This window comes from Aphelocoma coerulescens, chromosome 1A (genome assembly GCF_041296385.1).
Source record: "Aphelocoma coerulescens isolate FSJ_1873_10779 chromosome 1A, UR_Acoe_1.0, whole genome shotgun sequence".
NCBI classification, from domain to species: Eukaryota; Metazoa; Chordata; class Aves; order Passeriformes; family Corvidae; genus Aphelocoma; species Aphelocoma coerulescens.
In genome coordinates, this window is record NC_091014.1 from 34,987,830 (window position 1) to 35,010,423 (window position 22,594).

Sequence of the window (22,594 nt, forward strand, 5' to 3'; positions counted from 1 at the left end):
TAACTACTTTGCTGTTTCTTTCCATGGACTGTGTTACTAATGACATAGTATGGCTGTGAAGCAGTTTCCTTTGAAAACCTTGAAAGAAAACATGGTGTTTAGGAGAGAGGGCATGCTTTGCTTTAGAAACTGCAACAGAAAACAAAAGGTGAACATTACAATCAGAAATATTAATTTTTCCATTTCAATACTTACAGGTTTTGCAAGTTTTCAAAGTTTTCTACACAAAACTTAAAAGGAGTATGTGTGAGTGTGTGTGCACGTGTATGCTGGTTTTGTCAGGGTTTTCTGTGAAGAAAGGTCTTTATTTTCTAGTAAGCATTATTACCTACCTCTTTTTGTTTGCATAAGAGGTTGTTAAAAAGATTTAAACCTCCCCCCAAACCAACAGCAAAAAAAAACCTAAAAAAAAAATCTAACCTTGCAAATCATTGATTTCTTTTCTTCTTTTAGGATTTTATGTAGTGCCTGTAGCTTTCGCATTCTTTTATGCATGTGGCATAGTGTTCAACTGTATGTTGCAGAGACAAAGTCTTAGGCAGAGGGTAATGTAAAGTTACCCTGAGGCCTAGGGTGGCAGAAGTACCTCAGACATCTGCATAAAACTGCAGAGAGTAGATCTTGTACTCCCCATGAGAAGCAGGGCTTCAAGGCTATGTTCCTTGCAGGGCTTGATGAGCATGTAGTTCATGGTGAGATATTCCTGCAGTGTGATAAAAATCCTGGTCTAGAAATGTGTCAATCTTAAGGACTAGCTTTGTGGATAAGCTGTAATAGTAGGCAAAGAGGAGGGTTTTGCTCTCCACGGTGGCATGGCAAGGAGCCGTACTCCACCTCTCTCCATATTCTCCTCCTGCAGAGTCTTGCCCTGTGGCCAAATGGCCCTTACAGACCTGCTGATTTGAAGCTCTGTCTTCACCCTGCTTTCAGTGCTCTATTCTGTCAACCTTTGGCAGACATTGCCACCAGCTAACTGCCCCAGGTTTTGCCCAAATCCTGACAAAAGCTTTCCTTCATGGCCAAGAAAATTACATCCATTTTTAGTTGTGACCAAATTCTCTCACCTAGACATCTCTTTTAATAAAGTAAACAGAAGAAAGGGAGTCTTAGTCTTTTTTGTTGTTGTTGTTTTGGGGGGTTTTGTTCATTTTAATCAGTGTAGTAACTCTTTCCCTTGTTTCAGAACTTTACAGCTGAGATGAGAACCTATTTGTCCAGCTGAAATGAGGAGAGTGCTTGTCTGCTGGAGCACTCAGTACTGGAGGCACTATAGAAGGAAGTTCATAGAAGGAATATAGCTCCAAAAGGAAGACAGTACAGGCTTTGGGTTTTTTTGGAATTAAAATTAATTCAGTCACCTCTGTAGTTTCAGTTTAAGTGTGCAGCTGAGTTCTGGCTGTACTTTACAAACATTATTTTCCAGACATGCATAACAATACTAAAAAGAAAATATTTCAACAAACAATTTGAGGGTGTTCATTACTCGAAAGACCCCATGAAAATTTTTTCAATTTCATATGTATTTCATCTGTGACTGCTGTTCATTTCAGTGCCAGATGTTGATTATTACAAGGTTGCATTTTCTGGATTTTTTTGACTTTCTCTGTGAACATACTGCATTAGGATTCCAATTTTATCAAATCACTTCCATCGTAAGGCCAGCCAGCTCTATAGCTATCCTGATTTACTCATCCTATATGAAATCTTTAGCTATTTTAGTGAGTTGCACAGATAACTCATTGGTATACTAATTTCAAGATATTTTGCAATATATACATTTGTTTTACCAATACTGCTTTTGGAGGGAAAACAAAAACAACTATTCAAAGTTGAATGCTTTGGACTGAGGTTATTAGGTCAACAATAAATTTTAAAAACTATCTGAGAGATTTCTTGATGGCATTTTAAAATTATAGCTTAAGGTTACACTGCTTCACACAGTTCTGTTTGGTTCCTTTGATGCTGAAGATCTACAGCTGACTTATGTGTAAGATATATTTTTAAAAACATTAGCCATGATTTAAAGTAACAAGAGACACTGTTCACATGAGGAGAGAAACCTGTCCTTTGGGAGGAAGTGAGTTAGGTTCAGCAGTTGAACCTGAACCAAGAAAGAAACCATTAGTCACTCAATCTTTGTAAGCAGACAGGAGGAAGATCCCAGCTCCTGCCTACCTGTAGATTTTAGCAGCGGCTTGTACATTCAAGATGCTGAATATTACAGAGGAAGGCTCTAAAACAACCAGCTTGTATTTATCAGTATTTTAGATCACAGTGAAAGCACAAAGGAAGCAGTGAGGGCAAGAGCAGTATTGTGATACAGTTATTAATTGCTAAGGAGAGTAGGCCCCATGCTTTTATTGCTCAAGAGACATCAGGGGTACTCTTGTTCTGAAAAATTCAGATGTCAAATGAAATTGTAGATGCTAAGTTTCAGATGTCCCTTAACAATCATTTTAAACAAATATAACCTCCTCCCACTAACAAAGAAATAAATCTGGATTGCATATGCTGTTTTATGGTAGGTTGTTTGGATGCTCAGAGTGCTATAAAGGAAGAAAACAAATACCACCTTTATTCATGGCTTTCACTTTTTTTTATTTCCCAAGTGAGAAACATAAAGGAAAAAACAGGTGACGATTGTCTCATAAAAGCTGCTATTATTCAGTTGTTTTGAAAAATTCCCTTCCCACACTGTTCTGTTAGTATGGTATTTGCCTGCTGCAATAGCCCAACTTTTCTGTTAAAGACAGGTAGTGTTAGAGAGAAGCTCTCTCTTTACTTTTTCTTCCAAAATTAAGCTTCATTTTGTCTTTGTGTTGTTCCCTTCAACCCCTGCCTAGCTACCACTCTGATGCTCTTTTGGCATGGTCTGCTGAAAAATAGTACCATGTTTTCCTTCTTGTATCTGCATGGTGCTGGAAAGGAATGGCCTTTTTTTTTTTCCATTGGAATACATATCTAATGTCAATCTGATTGCTGGTGAACAAGAATGCTTCAGTGCCTCATTCTGTTTCTAGCTACATTTGGGTAAATTACATGAACCTCCACAGAAAGAAGTGCTACCTGATGGTGAAATAATTTTAAGTAAGAATATGATATTATGAAAAATAATGCAGGATGTTCTGTGCTAGCCAAAAAAGCGCCCTGTATCTGTACAGGCATCCTACTTAATAGCAACATGTCACTTTGTAGTTCTACATTAAACTTTTATGTGAGAAGTTACAGCTGTGGATGCCTGTGTCTTTCAGATTCTGTTTCAATAAACCTTTGAGTAAGAAAAAAGTGAAGGCCCTTCAGCTTTACATCAGTTTCAAAGCACAAGCTTTATTACCTTTTTTTTTAATCCTAATACGCTTTATGTTTTTACACAGACATGGCTTCTCAGTGAAGATAAATGATGAGACTCTACCTTAAAAAGCCTTTGGGTTTTCATTAATCCACATTAGGTTAAAAGGGAATCAGAATTCTAAAAATACAGCACATCAGAGAAACAAGGTATTTTTCAGGTCAAGGTCCTCTTTTCCATCTGGTGCCATTTGGTAGTTCTAACGTCTTCCATCTCCCCCTACTTCTCCATCTGTAAATAACTCACTGAAGTAAATGCTTGGAATAATTACAGCAAAGAATGATAAAATGCAGGTTGAATTTAATCTCCTTGGGATCTAAAATCAAAAACAACTACAGACATCACAGTTACTGAAAAACTGGAGGTCTCCAGTCGGCAGGTGTATGAAATGGGAATAATGTCACAGCATTACATGCTTTGGGATTGCAGTTGTGCTGTTCAAAAAAATGTCAAAAGCCATGTTACTTCAGAATAGGGGAAAAAATAGCCTAGCAGGGCTGATTTTCAAAAGCAACCTGCCATTTCACTTCTGCAAATAATTATAGACACACTTTGTAATGGTTAGATGTCTAAGTGCTTGCTTTCATCTACTAGGAAGTTTGAGATCTAACTACAATAAAATGTGTGCAAACTTGCCAAACTGGAGGGAGGTTTGAGATGCTTCTGAAATTGATCAATCAATCAGCAGCTGGACTGTTTTCCAAAAGCTTATGGGAACAAAATGTCTTTCTTTTTTTGCATGAGGTCAGCATTGCCCCAAGAAAGAATCCTGGAGTAACCCACAAGATAAAGGACTTTAGAGCTTCCTAGGTTAATGTGAAAGAAATAATCTATTTCTGCTGGGGTATCATATCTGTATCAGGAACGCAAAATGGGGGCTAGACTATGGGCACACTGTTTGCTGTTGCTGCCTTCCTCTGGCATTATAACTACTCTGGCATCTCAGTTTGACTGTTCAGTTTGTCAGCTCTCTGGGACTGCTGTGTGCTTGCAGCTCAGTTGTCCTGGTACTCCCCTTGTGCCAGCTGCCTGTATAGGTGCCTGCCATGGGTAGCTTATTAGTAAGACAGACTCAATCTGGTACCTGGAATAGGAGGTCTGAAAGTAGAAAGAAGATGTTTCTTTTGAATGATTTGAAGGCCTCTGCCCAGAGTGGCAAAAGCAGCATCCAGCATTGGTTACCAAACTCAACATTTCTTTTCCTCCCTGTCTTTCTGTGTTGCTGCCCAGTGCCAGGAAAGAAAGCATTCTTTGATGAAGAGGCATAAACCACTGTCTCTTCTTTGCCAGAATAGGGAACATTATGGAAAACAAAAGATTCGGTTTTGGCGAGGGTGTGTGGAGTGAATTTTAGAAAAGCTGCACAGCTTTTACGAAATATTTGGGGGATGTCCTAGAAGGAGAAAGAACAGGACATGACTCAGTATGTGTGACACCCAGCAGTGTAAGATCCTCTCTGTTACTCATGCAGGATGGAGCAGAAAAGATCTGTCAGTAATATTCAGTTTACACATGTTTTTCACTTAAATACTTGACAGAAGAAAGTTTCATTGCTTTGTTTAGTGTATTTTAGATCCAAGAAATGATAATTACTGTTTATTTGAAAAACTATTCGTCTCTGTGACTTGCTTATTAACTTAGCAGAAACTGGCCCTTAGGACATAGTGGTCTGACTCCCTTGCAAAGGGTTGGAGTGAACACAAACACAATGGTCTCCTATTTTAAAGCCTGTTTATATTGCCAGTGTGGTGCAAAGTGGCTGTGAATCTAAGAATGAACCCATTTTAGATGTCTATAACGTGATAAAAATTGCTGGTCATTACTGTGTCGTACTGCCTCTCAAACTAAACTTTACATTCAAGGATAAATGTATTCACAAAACTCTAGCTGCTGTTCACACACACAAAAATGTGAATGTCATTTGAAGTTGTTCATTCATCTGGGAAACTCCTCCCACCCTCATCTTGTCTCTTGCAATTACCCTTTGCCCCTTTCCTCCAGAAGCTATTTCTTCCTAGCTGGTATGTTTTACCTCCTTTGAAAGACAATGGCCTGGCTCCTGCTACCCATCAGATGTGGGCTAGACTTGACAGAAGACCATCACCCAAGGAGGGTTGAGTTTCGGAACCAAAGGGTCTCCACCAGTGCTCAGCCTCTGCAGTGCTAAGGGTTACTGTTTCTCTCAGCTTAGCAGAAGCACAGGAGATCCAAAATGGTCATCTTCACCCCTATCCCTACAGGAACATGCCCTTAACAAGTAGCCAGATAGCCTTCAAAGGTGGGCTGAAGATTTAATGCACAGCTAAGACCAGCCTAAAATGTAGAGGTAGCCAACCATTTTGCAGCCTTACAGCAGGAAGGAGGCAGGAGTGCAGGAGGGCAGGAGTGGAGGGGCTGCAGCCAGGAACACAGGTGAAGTGGCCTGGGGCCTGCAAAGTGGAGGCCACTGCTGGGTCATTTACCACTTACACAGACAGAGAGTTTATGGCTGGCTTTCTACACCACTGGGAGTTGCCTGATACGCAGGCAAGCAGACTACTGCTGCTACAACTTTTTCCCGGAAGCTTTTGAAGTAGCCAAAATGGTGCGAGAAGGCTTAGCAAATTATCAGATGGGTTTTCCACTCTAGCTCAGGAGAGGAAATAAGACTGCAAAAGAAGATTGATTTTCTGGTGAGTCTGGCTCATCAACTCAATGAGCAATTCACTCATCTTCCTCTCAAGGTCAACAGAGTGACAGTGTGTCTCACTGTGCCCTTCAGGACCTTTTCTGTTCCAAGGTTTTCTCAGTTTTCAGTTAACTCTCACAGAGTTAGTGGTTTGTCTTGGGAGTGCTGGTGCCTGGCCTGCCATGTTACTCAAGAAGAGATGGCTTGGCAGGGAGTTAAAAGTACACACTGTGGATGTCTGTTTCCTAGTCATTCTCTTGGGGACCATATGTGACAGTGGTGGAACCTTTGGAACACATGTAGCATGAACTGACAGTCTAATCTGAAGCCACTCCAGTTGGGTACAAAGACTACTTTAGGAGAAGCTTGCCTGTTTATATAGCTTTCAGATGACTTCATTTTTCAAAAGTGCGTGGAGTGCATCCAAAGCAAATAATTTTTCTCTGGTGAATGGGAAGACCAAAAGGAGAAGTCCGGAGAAAGAGGGATGGATGGTCTTTCTTAATGTCAAAGCTGACATAAACACATCTCCTTCAAACTCTCCTCACAAGATAATTTTCTCAGCAAGACACAGATTGCTTCAATCTCTGTGTTGCAGTCTTTGAAGCCTCCCCCTTATTGCTATAATGAAGGAGGCATGGCTTTGAGAATTTCTGCAGCCCTGAAGTTTGCCTTCTCTGAAGGCTTTCACATGATCAGATAGTTGGTTGTTCCAAAGAGCTCTCTCTTTGAAACTCCTCTGCCATCACACAAGGGCAAACTGGTATGTCTGCTTTGCAAAATTATTAAAAAAAACAAAAAAGGCTTCATTAAAAATATTCTGACTAGCTCTATGTAAGACCTCAATTTTCGTTAGACAGAGGCTCAGCTAAGAAGATGACAAATGGTGTTGGAAAGGAGCCACCAATTAGAAGACATCAATTTTTCTGTCAACAGGATAACCCTTTTTACAAAACTTGTCATATGTTTACTCCTTTTCTGTTTGTGAAGGTAGTTGTTTGACAGCAACATTTTGCATGAGGGGAAGAATTTATAAATTGGTTTTTTTACAGTTATTGCTGCACTGTTTTGAGTTCCTGCCTTGTGGGATGTTTTCCCTGTTCAGGGTGCTTGCTCCTCAGTCTGCCTGCTGTCTGTAACTCTTTCATTTGTAATAATTGGAGAGAGGGGGATGACTCTTCTTATTTCTGCAGTGAGTTCTGGCGTGGAAACACTTGTGGTAGTAGGCCCCTTGGGAGCTTAGGACTTGTGGCTTGCAATGCCTTCAGGTAGCTTAGAAGTGCTACTGTATGTGTGTTCCGAAAAGGAGGAGAAACACATTTCTGAGCATTTCTTTGTTTAAAAGAATATGCTGGTTATGCTTACATCCTAATAAATTTTCCAAATAAATAAAGTTCTTCCATATTTAATAATCTAAGATACAACTGAAGATGTATGGATCTTTTTCCAGTTTACACATTTTCTCTACCCGCATTCAGAAATGTTGATAGCTTCCGCATCTCCTTTTACTGTACAGAAAATTTTACTCACTTTTCTTATGGAAAGCTGTATACATCCTTTATTCATCTGCATGCAGTGATTCACAGCTGCTGCTGTGTTTCTTAATAGCTTATTGCAAGTCATTTTATGAAATCATCAGTAGCAAATGCTTAACAGATATTAGGAGAAGAAACTAGGAAATTCTCTGTTCTTGGGCATATGTGTAATACAGGGAGAGAGCAAGAGCTGCCTCCCCGTGTTATATTTCAGAGACTGAATGAGAAGGACAGATAGCTGGTGAGATTTCAGATGGGCACTGGTAGATGCTGACATGACCTTAAAGCCTGTCAGGTGCTTATGTGGGAACCCTGCTTCAGGAAATGGAGCATTATGACGGCTTTTGTGGAGTGGCTGAAAAGTTACTGTGTATTGGATATCTTCCGGGTCACCAAATAGACCTGCCTTGTTGTTTACCTGTGTTGTGGAGAGGGGGAGAGTTAGCATGGAATAGTTAAAGAGTGGAAGGTCATTATTTTGGTAAGTGGCCATTACTGGTAGGTCAGGTACACATATCATCATCTGGTGTCAGGTCATGCAGCTCAGTGCTCAGCTATCAGCTGCATTGAACATGTGCATTAGTGAGTGCAGTTGTTTTATCCTGCATGCAGACCACATGCAGACCATCCACTAGTGTCTAATATAGGCATAGTTATGATTCCACCTGTCCATGTCTGATCTGAAGCACTCATTACTCTTTTGACATGAGACACAATAATAATTATCTCACTGCCTCTAATGTGTATCTGCACACACCCCTTTGGGGTTTGCCTTGGTGAAGGCAAAGGTTAAGGCATGTTTTGGGGCTCCAAATTGCAATTTCACAACTCTTTTTTTAAAGTACCTTTATATTGCAAAAGCATTTGTGTTCCATAAAGCCTTGCTGTTTGTCTTCAGGGTAGAATCTGTGGGGTTTTTTTAACTGGTGGTTAAAGCTGAATTGACTTACCTGGGACCTTTGTCCCTGAGCTAAACTGCTATTGCTGCTTGTGGTGGAGTGCAGGAATTCCTGTGGAGATGGAAGTTGGGCAGCTAGTGGCAACATTACTTCTTTTCTGTACACAACTTTGTATTTGGGGGGGAAGTACCAAAGTACCTAAGTGATTTGAAATAAAAAATCTCCATTTCATTATTTCCATGCTCTGGAGTGAGATAAACATTTTTCAAAGCGTGATTCTGTCCTGCTTTTTGCAATGCTATCTGCCACAAAGACACCCTCTTTTTTTACCTATCTTGTTCCTCTTTTCCAGGTTGGCCTTCCTTTTATGATGTGATCAGTCCCGATGCAATTACTTTCAACGATGATTTCTCCTATGGGATGCATCGGATTGAAATATCCTGCAGTCAGGTTAGTTTGCAGCACACACAGACCATTCCAATGGCAAAGGCTGCAAAAACCATTACAGCGTGCTGTGCTTTCCATGAAGTTTGCAAACCTTTCAGTTCTATTAAATAGTAATCATTGTGAGAGAGCACAATGGGTTGTAGGTATAAAAGCTGGGTGGAACAAGCTGAAGGCACAAGGGGATCGTTGGAATGCACATTGTTGTCTCATGTGAGATTTAACAGAGCAGATGTAAATGGTTGGACTCGGTGCTGAGTTTACAAAAATAGTCTTCCTGGAGAGGGTCTCTTCAAAGGAGCTCCTGAGCCTGAGCCTGTCTGACTGACTCCACACGTGAGCAGTTGAGAGAAGCCGAAAGCAGTGGAGCGACTGTCTGTGTGCTGATTCCATCACTCTACATTACTGTGCATCCATGCTAACTCATTCCCAACACTCATTCCCAGCGCAGTTCTGATGGCTGCCTCAAACAATCCCATCTGCCGTAATAATGAAGTCAGTAGACATTCAAAACATGCCCAAAATTTCCATTATCTGTCTTGTTCTACTTTTTCTCATGCTTTGTGCTGCCCTCCTTTCTGTGAAGGGAATGGCATAATCATTACCTAGCAAAGGGAGAAGCTGCTGCATTGGTATTCAGCAGCTGTACCCAGCAGCTTGCAGTCTTCTAGCTCCACATGCTCAAACTCCTCCTGAGAGAAGCAGCAACTTCATTTGGGCAGTGATAATATGGTGTTCTTCCAGACAGTGTTGTTGGGGGGGGTAACTTTTATCCCTGACAGTATGCATCCTTAGTAGTCAGTCAGTCCTCATATATAAGGCTCAGAATGAGTTAAGAAACTTCTCAAGAGTATCCATTAACTTCAGTCAGCATAGAGCATTTGACCCAATATGTTAATGGCCAAATTAGCATGTCTGCTAGTTTGCCATGTGTACTACATAATTCTGAAGTTTTTACATTGATGATATGCTTTAGAAGATCCATGGGAATCTCCATGTGGGAATATCCACTTCCCTAAATTTGCTAGCAAGGTATAAATGAGACTGCAGATTGGGAAGTTCGTGCTTCACCAGTGGTTACTGGCGTAATCAAAAATGCAGTTTAGTCTCTTCAGCTCTGCTTAGTAGGCCTGAATAGTGCTCAAATCTGCTTACTGCCAACCTGCTGAGCCTGTATCTGCTGACACACTTTAGGGGATGGCCAGAGTTCCTGGAGAAGCCCAAGGAAGCCTGTGGTCAGGCCAAGGAATCTGGGAATGTCGTTTACCTGTTGCCAAACAAAATAGTGTTAGCAGACCTGAGACCAGCAATATTAGCAGCAGTCACATGCAGACACCATATAATCAAAGCAAAACTAAAATCTGAAGGTAAAATATGATCAAGGTTGCTGTGTAATCCAATAGCAACTTCCTACCAGCTATTCCAGCTTCCTGGGGCAGTAACCTCACAGATGATCAAATCACACAGGAAAACAGCTTGAGAAGCGGTGAGCACCTTTGCAGCCAGTACTCAGCAGGGCTAATACTGCTGCATTGTGTATCTGCTCCAGGAGTGTGAATCACACATGCAGCTGCAAAAAAAATGCAGTTTTACTGCAACCTGCAAAGCAGTGGGATTGATATGGCAGACCTTGGTTAGAACTGAAGGGAAATACCATCTCCCACACCCAAAACCTTATTAATCCTTTGCAGATGAAAAAGTAGTTGATTTTTCTTTAAAAGTCCTTCCCACTTGTCTGAGAGAATAAAAAAATCTTTTTGAATGTTCTTCATTATAGAAAGCAAACACATGGGAAAAATCACTGTAGTATTAATCAAATTCATCCATGGGATTATCTTAGAAATAACTTCCACAGTTTTTTGGAAACGCATCACCCTAGATGTATTTAAAAGGTCAGTGATTAGTGACAGGTAGAAGTTCATACAAATGCAGTTAAGGAATACTGTAAAACTGGTTGCATCTCTTTTTTTCCTCTGTCCTGTTAAAGAGTCCCTTTCCCTATGGTCTCTCTAGCTGCTATCTGTACCTGTAGAAATGAATAAAATTCCGTAGTCACAGGAGTAATGTTTGCACACCAATAACTTGGACTCTCGACTACAGCAACTGACTGCAAGCTGCTTTCCATGCCTCCCAGCAGCATATTAGAACCAGGAGGCTTGAGAGATCCAAGCATGCTGACAGTTAGCAGTGACCACCCGTTTCCTGCTCCTGAGCACATACTTGGAATGCTTTAACCATTTCACTGTCCCAGTGCATTCTGCACAATATATTTATGTGCAAGGCCGCAACAGATAATTGTTTCTTTTTCAGAGGCTCTGCAGGCATGTATATATGTCCTAGAAAAATGGTCAGCACCTATTATGTGTGTAAAGTCAATTCATCCTTTGTAATCTCAGATGAGTGTCAGGTTTCTTATACTGTGATACAAAGGACTGAATTGCATTTCTGTTTAGGGCAGGTGAGTTATAGAGTCCTCTATACAGAGAATCGCCACATAAATTTTTGGTGAGGGGTAATCTCAAAAGGTAACAAATTTTCCAGTAATTCAATCCTGCTGTGATTCTGACATCACAAAAAGGTGTAATGAGACTACCTTGGACTCTCACACAGCTTCTCAGGTTTTGTGAGGAAAGCCTTTTTGATAGATTGTCTTTGTAGTCTGTATATGAATATATTACTTCTACAGACCATCTCTCTCTGCAGTTTCTCTTGTTCTGTTTCTGTCCAGTAGGGAGGGAATGATTTATCTTTTGTTAAATGTTAGTCTGGAAAAGATCTGTTTAACACTTCCAGCCAGGAGGTTTTGAAGCACTCTTAGTTGAGATGAGATGATTTAATTAGGATCCTGAGCATTTAGAAAAATACTCTCTCTGGGACACTTACTTTTAAACTTTTTTTCCCCCAAAGGTATGGTTATAGTCAGGTGAAATGCTTCATTTTTAGATACCCCACTTTCAGAAACAGCTCAGGTTTTCTGTGCATACTAACCTAAAAAGGACCTTCACTATAAAGGAAAATGATAAAAAGAATGACCAGTGGATAATGGAGGAAAGGGTGGCAAGACAGCAGTCTTTCAGGAAGAAGACTTGAAGCTTAGTTTTCTCTAGGTCCCATTCAACTTCCTTTTCCTTCTGCTTATTTCCCATATTTTATCTTACTTCCTTACAAAGCTGAGCAGCTGCTGCTTAACCCAGTCATGGATGCCATTTTCCATTTCCTGTGGGAGCTCATCCTGCTGATACCATGGTCTAGAAGCCCTCAGTTGTTATTGGGATCCTTGGTGGACTGCCATGGCTGTCTCAGTGACACTTCTTCAGGAGCAGGGAGTCTGCCGTGGGATGTGTCTGCATGGGTGCAACTTACAGGTGGGAACACTGAAGTTTCTACCTGCCCTGCTCCTGGAGGCAGTGAAGATTATTGTTTCACCTGTCATTAAATGAGAAGTCTGTCCCACCTAGCTGCTGTGAGAGCCTCCCCCAGCCTTTCAGTCTGTTGAGAGAGTTTAACCTGGAGGCAAGACTTTGCCTGCTTCTACAGACACTTTTCCTGCTGTTTTGGTGAATTAAAGGCCATAACAGCAGGAGAACATTAGCAACACATTAACCACAGGGTAGAGATTTGCCATCACTAATTCATTCAGAGTTTGGAATAATCACTGTTGCCTCTAAGTATTTGAAATACTATGAATTAATTAAATGTTAAGAATAATTTGCAGTCTTTAATTTTTGCTGTCTGACTGTGAGCCCACGAGCAGGTCTGTGATCTCAATTACATCATTCCAGCTCTCACTGAGATCAGCTATTGACTTGAAAGGCTGAGACTCTTTGGTAAAGCAGCATGACTTCCCTGTTCAAGATAAATATTTCTCCAGTGCAAGGTTTTATTTTTTTATTTCTCATGGCAGGCTGTAAAAAGTAACCTGTGGAATTTAAGTGACTAATTACAAGAAGTTCTTATTATCCAGATAAATTATCAGCCATAATGGGCAATGATAGTAATCTTAATTTTTGAATAAGGATCAGCAGGGTTAGCTTCTTCAAAATATTGTACTTGTAAAGCAGTCCTTGTAAAGCAAAAGACTGTTACCTTTCCTACGTAGAGGATGAGTGGTGTTCATCCTGAGTAGCACTGCAAGTATTTGGGTATGATTCATACAGAGCAAAAGTGGCAGCAGACCATTTGTACTTTCATATTTCTTACAAAAAGCAAAATTCAGCATCATTTAGAATTACTCCCAGACAAAGATTATTAATTAAGAAATATTTTACATATCTACACTACAGGTCTTTTTCAGTCACCTGTCCCTATTGCATATATATACTATAGAAATTATGAGTTGAGTAGGCTGAGCTCCATCCCCTCTAGGGGCAAGAAGTGCACCCAGAAGCACCTTGATGCTCAGAAGAGTGCCAGGCTATAGAAAGGGAAAGGAAAAAAAGTGTGAGAGCACACTCCAAAGAATATCTTCAATGCTCTAGGTCCTTGCCAGGATCACCAAAAGGTTTAATGTTTTTTCACCAAGGGGTATAGCAGATGGCTGAAGGCTGAGCAGAGCCCAGAGCTGAGGCTGTCCCTTTCTTACACAGATATCCTTACAGAAGTAAGTGAAACATGGGCAGTGCTGCCCTCACCACCCTGTTTTTAACTGAGATCCTGCCATGAGATCATTACAGAAACAGGCAGCTCCTCAGAGACAGTGGTCCATCCAAGCATACACAGTGGCATGACAAGAAACACCCAGGAAATTTGGGCTTGGAGTCTTAGGCATCTGTGGTATCTCAGAAGATCATCTTCCTGGATCACTCCTGCAAATAAATGTAGATTGTAAATCCCACTTGAAAGGGCCGTGTAGGCACCAATGCGCTTCCTTGGGAGCAGCTGCTAGTCATTGCTTAACACCACAGTGATGCCATCAAGCTGCACAGACACACATTGATACTCTATTGTGTTTTGTTTCAGTGTGGTGCTCACCTGGGGCATATTTTTGATGATGGACCTCGCCCAACTGGCAAACGGTACTGCACAAACTCTGCTTCATTATCGTTCAAGCCAGCGGACAAGAGCAACGCTGGAGAAGGCAGCAGTAATGCCAGTCCTGCCCAAACAGGCAAAGCTGAGCTGTAGGATGAAGCAAAGCCTGCAGAAAACTGCATCGGTCCCACACAGCTTACAAGGAATGTTTTCAAGTTGCCTGCTCTCTTATATCCTAAGAATGTTCAAATGTATGAAAACATTTTGCACCATCCTTCTTCTTCCTCACCTCTTCAGAACTGAGGCCTTGCCTGCCAGTGCATTTACTGTATAATTGGATTGAGAAATGTATTGACTGAGTCCACAGGTTTTCTTTTTTCTTATTTTCTTTGGAATTGCTTTGGGGAATCTTTAAATTGAGAGGCTTTAACATCATTAGTTATTAGTTTCTTCTTAATTCTGTGTTACTTTAGGTTTAAGCACTATTCCTATTTGTGTGGGAAATGGGACTTCTGTTTATCTCCAGTCTAATAGGAAAGTTCTGGGCATAAGAAAATCCCGAATTCCTAGCACATCTCTGCTTTGTTCTGACTTGTGAGGCATGCAGCCTTTGGTCGTATGTATTCAACCATCTCCCAGCATCAGCCGCACCTTGCAAAAACTTGTAGTTATGGCTGTTCCTTCCCAACTGAAAGAGATGGATGAGATGTTAAAACCATCCTTTGGCTAATTTACTGCCAAAATTTCAAGGGTGTGGTTGAGAGGATGTAAACATTGTCTCAGCATCTGTGTTTCCCCTTTGTTTGGTATTTAAATCTAGGTTTTAACTAGTACAGCTCACTTTTGCAGGCTACTAATGAGGCTTTGTCTGTTTTTGAGGCCTGTTCAACAAGTGCAACGCAAATCTGAATTAAAGTTGAAATCTGCAGGGGGTAATTATATGGGCAAGTGCAGAGATAAACTTGCAAAGTGAAGTAGATGAAGTATGACATTAGGCTCTTTATCTTGTCGGTTGCTACAAGGACTCAGAAACATGACAGCTTCTGCTAGAAGGAGTTTAGGAATGAATGCAGTAAAAAGAGGGAGACCCTCCTGACGTAGTTTTAAAGATTAGCTGGTCTGGATGCATACTGCATACAAGATCCAGCCTTTAATTTGTGCAATTGCGGTGTAGGACATGAGTGACAGCGTTGGTGTAAGAAATGAATTTGAAAAACGCCTGTCACAGCCCCAGAAATTTTCGTGTAGCAAAATTCACTGTCCCATAAGATGTTTTTCACAGCTGCTTTTAGATTTTGTTGGCTAACACTTAGAATTGTGCATAACACTGTTCTTTAAGCTATACTATACAGCATTTGCTAACACCACTTTGCCTTTAAACACGGAGAGACTTAATACGGTATTTACTTTTACTAGCAAACTTTGTGACTAACATGTTTGGATCCAATTTTATTTTTGGTAGGAACAAAGCAACTGTTTTTTATGGAAGCAGGAGTGAGGATTTTATGTCAGTGATAATAAACATTGTGGCGGTTTGAATCTAAAGTTCAAACACCCTTCAGTTAAAATATAGCTACTGTGAAAGCATAAGGAATGGTCAGAATTGCCTTTTTTTTAGCAACAGTAGAAAGACATGACGAAAACATACTGCACCTTATCATTTAATAGATGCAAATAAGGATGATAAATATTTACAGCTAAAACGCTTGGGCTCTGCTGTAGTGAGGACCTACTCATACAAGTATTCCCCAGATGCCATGCAAGGAATTGCTCTTTAGCTGCAGGAAAGGTTGTGCAGATTGACCTTTGGTGTTTCAAGGCAATCGAGTTTCTCCTAGTGTTGCTAGGTTTTAGCAATTTCTTCTGGAAGGACTACTTTTATCCCTTGCTCTTGTTTAAAGAATAGTAGGTTTTCTCTACCACATTTTCTGACACAAACATTAAAAAGACAGCATCTATAAAAATGTGGTACATAAATGTGGTTTAACTCCAGATTGCTGTTTGATTTAAGTATTATCAAATTTCAGTATATTCCTGCCTTATGTTAAAGAAATATATTACTTAAGCTTCAGAACACAGTAATGTATGCTGTCCTACAGGAGATTGATTTTTGCAGGATATGGAATGCAATGAAATGAGTCAATATGGTGAGGTGTATGTGATCTCTGGGAGTTAGATCATTTCATATAGGAAATGCATTGCTCTCATGCACAAGCTATACCACAGCGCAGTGCGAGGTAAGATAGATTTCCTTTTATTGCTCTTAGAAGATGCTAGTAAGGGCTAGTATTGAACCCTCCAAATTTGGTTCAGTCTGGTGATGATTGTGACAGAGGAAACTTGGGAGCTGAGCACAATGTATAGAATAATGGAATATATCTGTATGTTTAAATTTTGCACTGTCTAGATGCTTATAAAAACTGAATGCAAACTCTGTAGAAATAGCAAACTATATTTTCTAATATCTCTATTTTACTCAGATGTTTAAATAAGATACCTTAAAAATCATGTAAGTCACATGTTATTTATATATACTATATATATATAAAATTGCACTTGTTTTTTATATATATATACGTACACACACATATATTATTTGAGTATAATTTTAGCCTTCTGTACCTTTTTAATAATGAAAACCTTTCCACAAGAGGGTTCAATACTTTTAAGAAATCAAATATACATTTTTCAAATCAAATTTGTTTTCGTATACTTGCTGTACACAAATATAAAATAAATTTCTTTATAAATAATTCTGTTCTGCTTTGTTATTTATCTGGTTTTATGTCAGGTTTTTGCATCCTTCACTGCAGCATGTCTTAGGGAACTGCTTTTACTTTGCTTTCCCCTAACTTACTGTGAGTATTACACATACACTGCCTTATGTCCAGTAGGTTTCTGGCAGGGCCACAGCGCTGCAGGGTACCGGGGGTCCTTGCACCTACCAGCTTTCAAAAGACTATCACAAACACCCAGGCCCCAATAGGGCAAGGAACTGTTTAGAGAAAGGTTCAACTTTACCTTAGCAGAAGTTTTAGCCTCTTCTGAAAGATTCAGTGTGGGATGTGGTGGGTTGCAGGCAGTCAAGCATGTCATAAGAGCCCTGCAGTGCCCAGGCTCTGTCTGCAGTGGAGGAGTGTAGCTGGTAAGTAGGTTTCTGCCAGTTTGATCTCCAAGGATGAAGGTTTGGAATACTGCACAGGCAGCAGGTTAATGCCATTGGTAAATCAACCCTGCAGGGGGTTTTAAAAGATAGGTGCAAGGGAGGGGTAGAAGTTGCAGGCTGTTTATAAACCAGCTTCCATGTTTGTGTTTGTGGGAACCAGAGAGTTACATCAAAATTAAATCCCTTGCTAATTGTTCTCTGACATTGCCAAGTGTCCAGATGACACACTGCACACTTATTTTACAAGTTTAGTATGATCCCTGTTAGTCCAAAAATTAATCCCTTGGGGCTCTCCCATCCACTGTACTTCCCTCTCAAAACTGTAATAGTTTGATATTTCAGAAATGAGATACTAACTTGTAGCCACTAAAGAAAGATGCAGAGCTGGATGCCCCATGGTGGCTTTGCCCTGTACTCCCAGCAAAACTTGGCCAGTCTGTCAGCACCCAGAGGCGGTGTGCTGATCTAAGGCAGATCTTCGGAGGCATTCAGTCCTTTTGCTGGTGCTACCCTGGCAGCAGACACAGGGGATGGCTCTGTGCTCCAGTCTAGATCAAGGCAGGCTGTGTCTTGCAGTGCATGGCATGCAGTTTTTCTTAATACACATGTGTGCCCCACCACTTCAAAACTAGAGAAATTTCTAGTAAGAGACACTCTCCCAGCTGCTCCTGGTGTTCCCCAGGGTGCCCCGGCCACAGGATGGGAGAAGCAGTGGTGACAGGATCAGCCACACTATCTAAGGCCAACTAACCATCTGCTTTGAGATTCTCTTACTGTTGTAGCTTTATGGCTTCCATATTTAAAAGGCACTTGAATAGTAAGCCTTTTTCACAAGCTCTGTCAGGAATCATACACTAAAACAAAACCCCAGTGTGTATATATGAAGTACTTAAAACTGAGGCCTTACCACAGTGACTACAGCATGTAAATAAGACAGCATCATAAGTCAGGGTTTCTGTTGAGGTGGCAGCAAAGAATACATTGTCACAAGCATGATGCCAAGTGTGGATGCAAATGTTGGTACTCAGTTGTACTGAATGGTCTCAGTCTTAATTCAGTTAAGCTTGTTTTGCAGTCCATTTAACGAAATGATTTTGTGTTAGACCTTCTCTAATAGAATTTGTGATATGTATTCATTTTCTCTTATTGCTCATTCTGTTACAAAATGTCACTGTATGGCCATCAGTCCTCTTGTCTTCATCCGTGGTCTGGGAGGGAATGTGAAATACATGACACAGGCTGCTTTTCTGGTCCTAACTCAGCATTTCAAAATCATTCCCTCTCTCTTCCTATCCCTGAAGGAATTTAAGGATGAAAACAAAACAGATGTTTGCGTTTTCTGCATTACAATCAGTGTGCTCTATACCCACTTGTTTACAGAATGAATGGCAGGGTATTCAATGGCACCAGAAGCAAATTTGTCAGCTTCCAAGTTCAGTAGAGTAAAAAAAAATGTTGCTTAGCACACTGGAAAACTGAACTAATACTCCTTGGTTTATTGACTATTTAAATGAGGCCACCTACAGGTCCCACAATAAACCTGCAAAAATGTCTAATCCTGCATAAGTGAAGACCTACATTCCAGTCTGGCTTCCTCCCACTTTACTGTAAAGGGAAGTCATACACCACAAGGCCGGGCTAGGCTTTTCAGAGCAAAGCCATGACAGCACCCATCTTCTTCTTACAATCACTTAAAAAAAAAAGAAGGTGAGATAATACTTGCAAACATGCCCCAGTGAAGTCACTGGAGTAGCCAGACTCCAAGCAGTGTAGGCAGGTGACACCCTAAAACCACTATACACAGGCTACCAGTGTAGTATTAAGTGTACTAAGCAAAAAGGTCTCAGTTATGTCCACATGTTTTTGGGATCAGGACCCACTTGAGCAGCCAAATAAGGCAGGAAAAGTACACTCAGAAGCCTTCCCCGAAGACATCCTAGGACTTGTAGCCAGCCTTCTCAGACATTTTTCTTAGCCAATATAGCCATCAGAAAAGAGAAATGGTTCCAGACGAGAAAAGACAACAGGCTTCCATTTGCAAATTCCAGTCTTACTCTTGTTAGACAGCTTGCAAACAGTTAAGACATTTCACTCTGCAGATGTCTTAGCCAGTGCACTCTCAGTTGTTGCTCTTTGTAGTTTTCCAGACAATGACACATTATTATTTTCTTTTCACTGTGGAATAAAAACTGTCTAAACTGTGGCTTCATCTTGTCTTAGACCTTGTACTTTTCACTTCTTGTATGCCCAGGTGAAAGGAATATCTGTTCCCCAACATACAAGCAATTGCCTGTTGGCAATATAAGAACCGTGACAAGTTGTGTGTGCCCACCTGCTGGGAAAAGTAGCAGTTCTTTAGAAAAGCAAATAAAATACATCTTTGTTGGCCTCTTAAAGGGGACAAGTTGATTTCGTGTGTGGGCTAGTTAATGTTCATGTTTTTCCAGGCTGCCCTAGAGCCCTTGTTCTTATATTTCTAGTATTGTCTCATCCAGTTTACAACTTTATTATTGTATGTTTCATAGAAACACGAACATCTGGAGAACATCCTCAGGTATAACTGCTGGGCAGTGCAGAAAATATCTGGTGTGATCTGAAACAGCTTTTTCTTCCCATGAAAGTACACCCCTGGGACTGGGAAATTTCAAAGGTCTGTAATGGTGTAGAGATCCTTTCACCTCCAGAACTCCACTTCACATTTGCCCTAGGTCTGTAACAGCCAGCATCCCTGGTGATTTCTTAGCTGTTCACTGCTTTTTTTTGGTGAAATTAGTTGGTGCTGGGACCAGTTCACAGAAATCACTGTGGTGATGGTGCTGCAGCTGGTGAGAAGATTGAATTCCTTGCTGTAAGAACAGTTGGTTTCCATCTAGAGATCAGTCAGGAGATGGAAGGGTACCTGGATGGTGGGAAAGAGGAACTTGCATTTTGCCCCATGGTGTTTGCACCTCTGCTTCGCCTGAAAGTGCATGGATTTCCATCACGGCACTGTTAAGATCACATTTAACTCGGGACAATTAAAATAACACAGACTTGTGAAACCCTGTAGAAATAGGTCCTAAATCTTAACCTCATTCTGGTATGTGTCTAACATCACTGACTTTAGTGAAACAAAGCTCCTATGAATCTGAAGTGATAAAAAGGACTGCTGGGAAAGGTTTCTCAACATACTTGAGATAAAGTATTTTCAAGAATCCTTAAAATCTTTGACAGGAACAGGATGCCTTTGGAAAATCCTAGTCCTCAAAATAACTAGTGCAGAGAATATAAGTCCTAAAAGCCATAGACCAAATTCTCAAGAGAGGTCTGTACCACCAAAGCCCAGCACTGCTAACTCCTTAGTGAACCAGTGCCCCATCTGCCTCTGTGCATGCACCCCCACTGCTCTGTTTGCATGCCTTCCTTTACATGCTGCAGAAGGTAGTTGCAATCACAGTATTTTCGTACACTTTTGCTGTTTGAGCCCTGTTGTACTGGATTTTGAGAAAGGTGATAATTTTATCTTGTTCCTAGTTTGAACATTTTCTAGGGGAAAAAATTCAGACAGCTTCCCCCCCCCCCCCCCCCCCCCCCCCCAAAGCTGAGAAAAGTGTAAACAGTATCTGGAATTTGTTGTCTTTGTGTTGTCAACTTCAGCTTTGTGGGCTACCACCAGTCCCAGCAGTCACCAATGACCATGAATTCAGTATTCTCTGTTGATAAATTACAATTTTATCTTTGTTTGGCTAGGGCTTTTAGTAGCCTGCCAACTCAAAACCATTGCCTAATATATCATTAGAGGGCAAATACGTTCCTGTGTATGTCTGTGGTGTATAAGCGGCTCCTACCACAGCCTGGACATTCCAGCATCCTGCTGAGGAAGGAAAGCAGTGCCTCAAATAATTTAGGCTGCAGATTTTTCTTTTCAAATGAAATATGTTTTTGTTTTTCAAGGTCAGACACTTGGGGCTGTTCAGGTCACAAGACGCCAGAGACTGTTTACTTTGGAAAACAAGGACATTGGTGGTGGGAGGTGCTTTTAGCAACACCCAAATCTGGTGTTTTAAACCAAACAGCACCCTGGGCAAAGGGCAGCTTCACTCATCCTTACTGACACCATGACATTGAGCGAGGGCATCCAAGATCTGACAGATGGACATGCAACAGGGATAATATTTGGTATTCTCACTTATGAACTCACGTACCTCAAAGCATGTGGAAGATCCTCAGATGAGAGGAATAAATATTTTGTGTTGACTGCAGTCAGTGTTTACAGTGGAAAGTGATTTCTTGAAAGGCTGAGACAGTGCCTAGTAATGGGTTTTATCTAAAAGCATTTTGGTCATAGTGGAGCAGAATTTTTCCTACACCCAGATGCCAAGTGAGATGGTAGGTTTTCCTGCTTTCCTTTGGGTATTTGATTTCATCTTTCAGATGATTCTACAATTGAGGCTATGGAGATTTCTAAAAGTCAGATTTTCTTCTCAGTCATCAGTGGAAAAAAAGAAGAAATTATTCTTTGGGAAGTTGATATTGGGTGGCAAGAAAGAAATGGTGTGATAGGTTCCTACTAGTAGTACAAATGGAGGCACGTTTACATGCAGTTTTGCTTCCCTTCTGAGTGGCATTGCAGGGCTGAGGCTGGCTGAGCGGGATGCACAGCTTTGCTTCTCCTTGCTAACTGGCCAAGCCTGTTCTGTCTAAGAGTACAGGAATTGTCATATCTGTGGACAGCTCAGCTGAAAAGGCACGGTGTCCTAGACCCTATCGAATCCGCTCAGGAGAAAGCATCTGTCTCCAGCCATTTCCATCCCTCTGGGTGGCCATGCATGAGTTCATATATACTGTTTAAAAATGTCAGTCTTTCTGTATGTGAATTTTTTTTCATCCGAGTTTTTATACCACGAACCAAAATTGCCATAGATAACTACTTTGCCTCTGTGAAGACATTTGTTTCCTGTTGATATTTAGTTAGTAGATGCATTCCATGGGTCAAGTTAGAGGGCAAAAATAAAAGTCAGTTTTAGAGGATTCAGGCTATTCCTAACCAGCATGGTATTTAGAAATGTTAAACTGCAATAAAAATCCACATCTGTGTGGACTCACCTAGAGTTTCACAACAGCTGTGAGAATAGGGCGCAGGGCTTCCTATTTCAAATGTCTTCAAAACATCCCTTCAAAAAATCTCTATTAGGTGTTAGGAGTAGAACCTGGGGCATCCAGTTTCACAGTTTTAACCATTTAAGTGAGATGAATAAAATAGGGTTGGTTTCAGAAATGCACTGTAAATGGATTACTGTTTTAGCCCTGAAAATACACATTTCTTCCAGCAGTATAGAAGTGAGGGGAGTGTTCACCAGTGTAGGAAACACACATCTCTTTTCTCCAGTGACTAAAGCAGACTAATGAGAGCTATCAAACTTGCTCAAAGGAAAGCCTTTCATTGCCTCACACTGGTAAAATCTAAGTGTTTTCTGTACCTTTACTCCCGATTAACACCAGTGTCAAAGAGAGACAAATTGCAGGCAGTATCGGCGTCCCACAATAGTCCATGTGCTCTTCATGGCAGTGAGTAAATATGGA

General features: G+C 40.8%; 1 protein-coding gene across 7 annotated transcripts in view; it reads left to right on the plus strand.

Moving 5' to 3' along the window:
- Positions 1 to 16,619, plus strand: part of MSRB3 (methionine sulfoxide reductase B3) — an 86,304-nt gene extending 69,685 nt beyond the window's left edge. For all 7 annotated transcript variants that reach the window (XM_068998622.1, XM_068998580.1, XM_068998575.1 and 4 more), the window contains 2 exons: positions 8,804 to 8,901; positions 13,855 to 16,619. In XM_068998622.1, the coding sequence (XP_068854723.1) occupies positions 8,804 to 8,901; positions 13,855 to 14,019 (263 nt within the window). In that variant the 3' untranslated portion in view covers positions 14,020 to 16,619. The remainder of the gene's footprint in view (positions 1 to 8,803; positions 8,902 to 13,854) is intronic.
- The last annotated feature ends 5,975 nt before the right edge of the window (positions 16,620 to 22,594 follow it).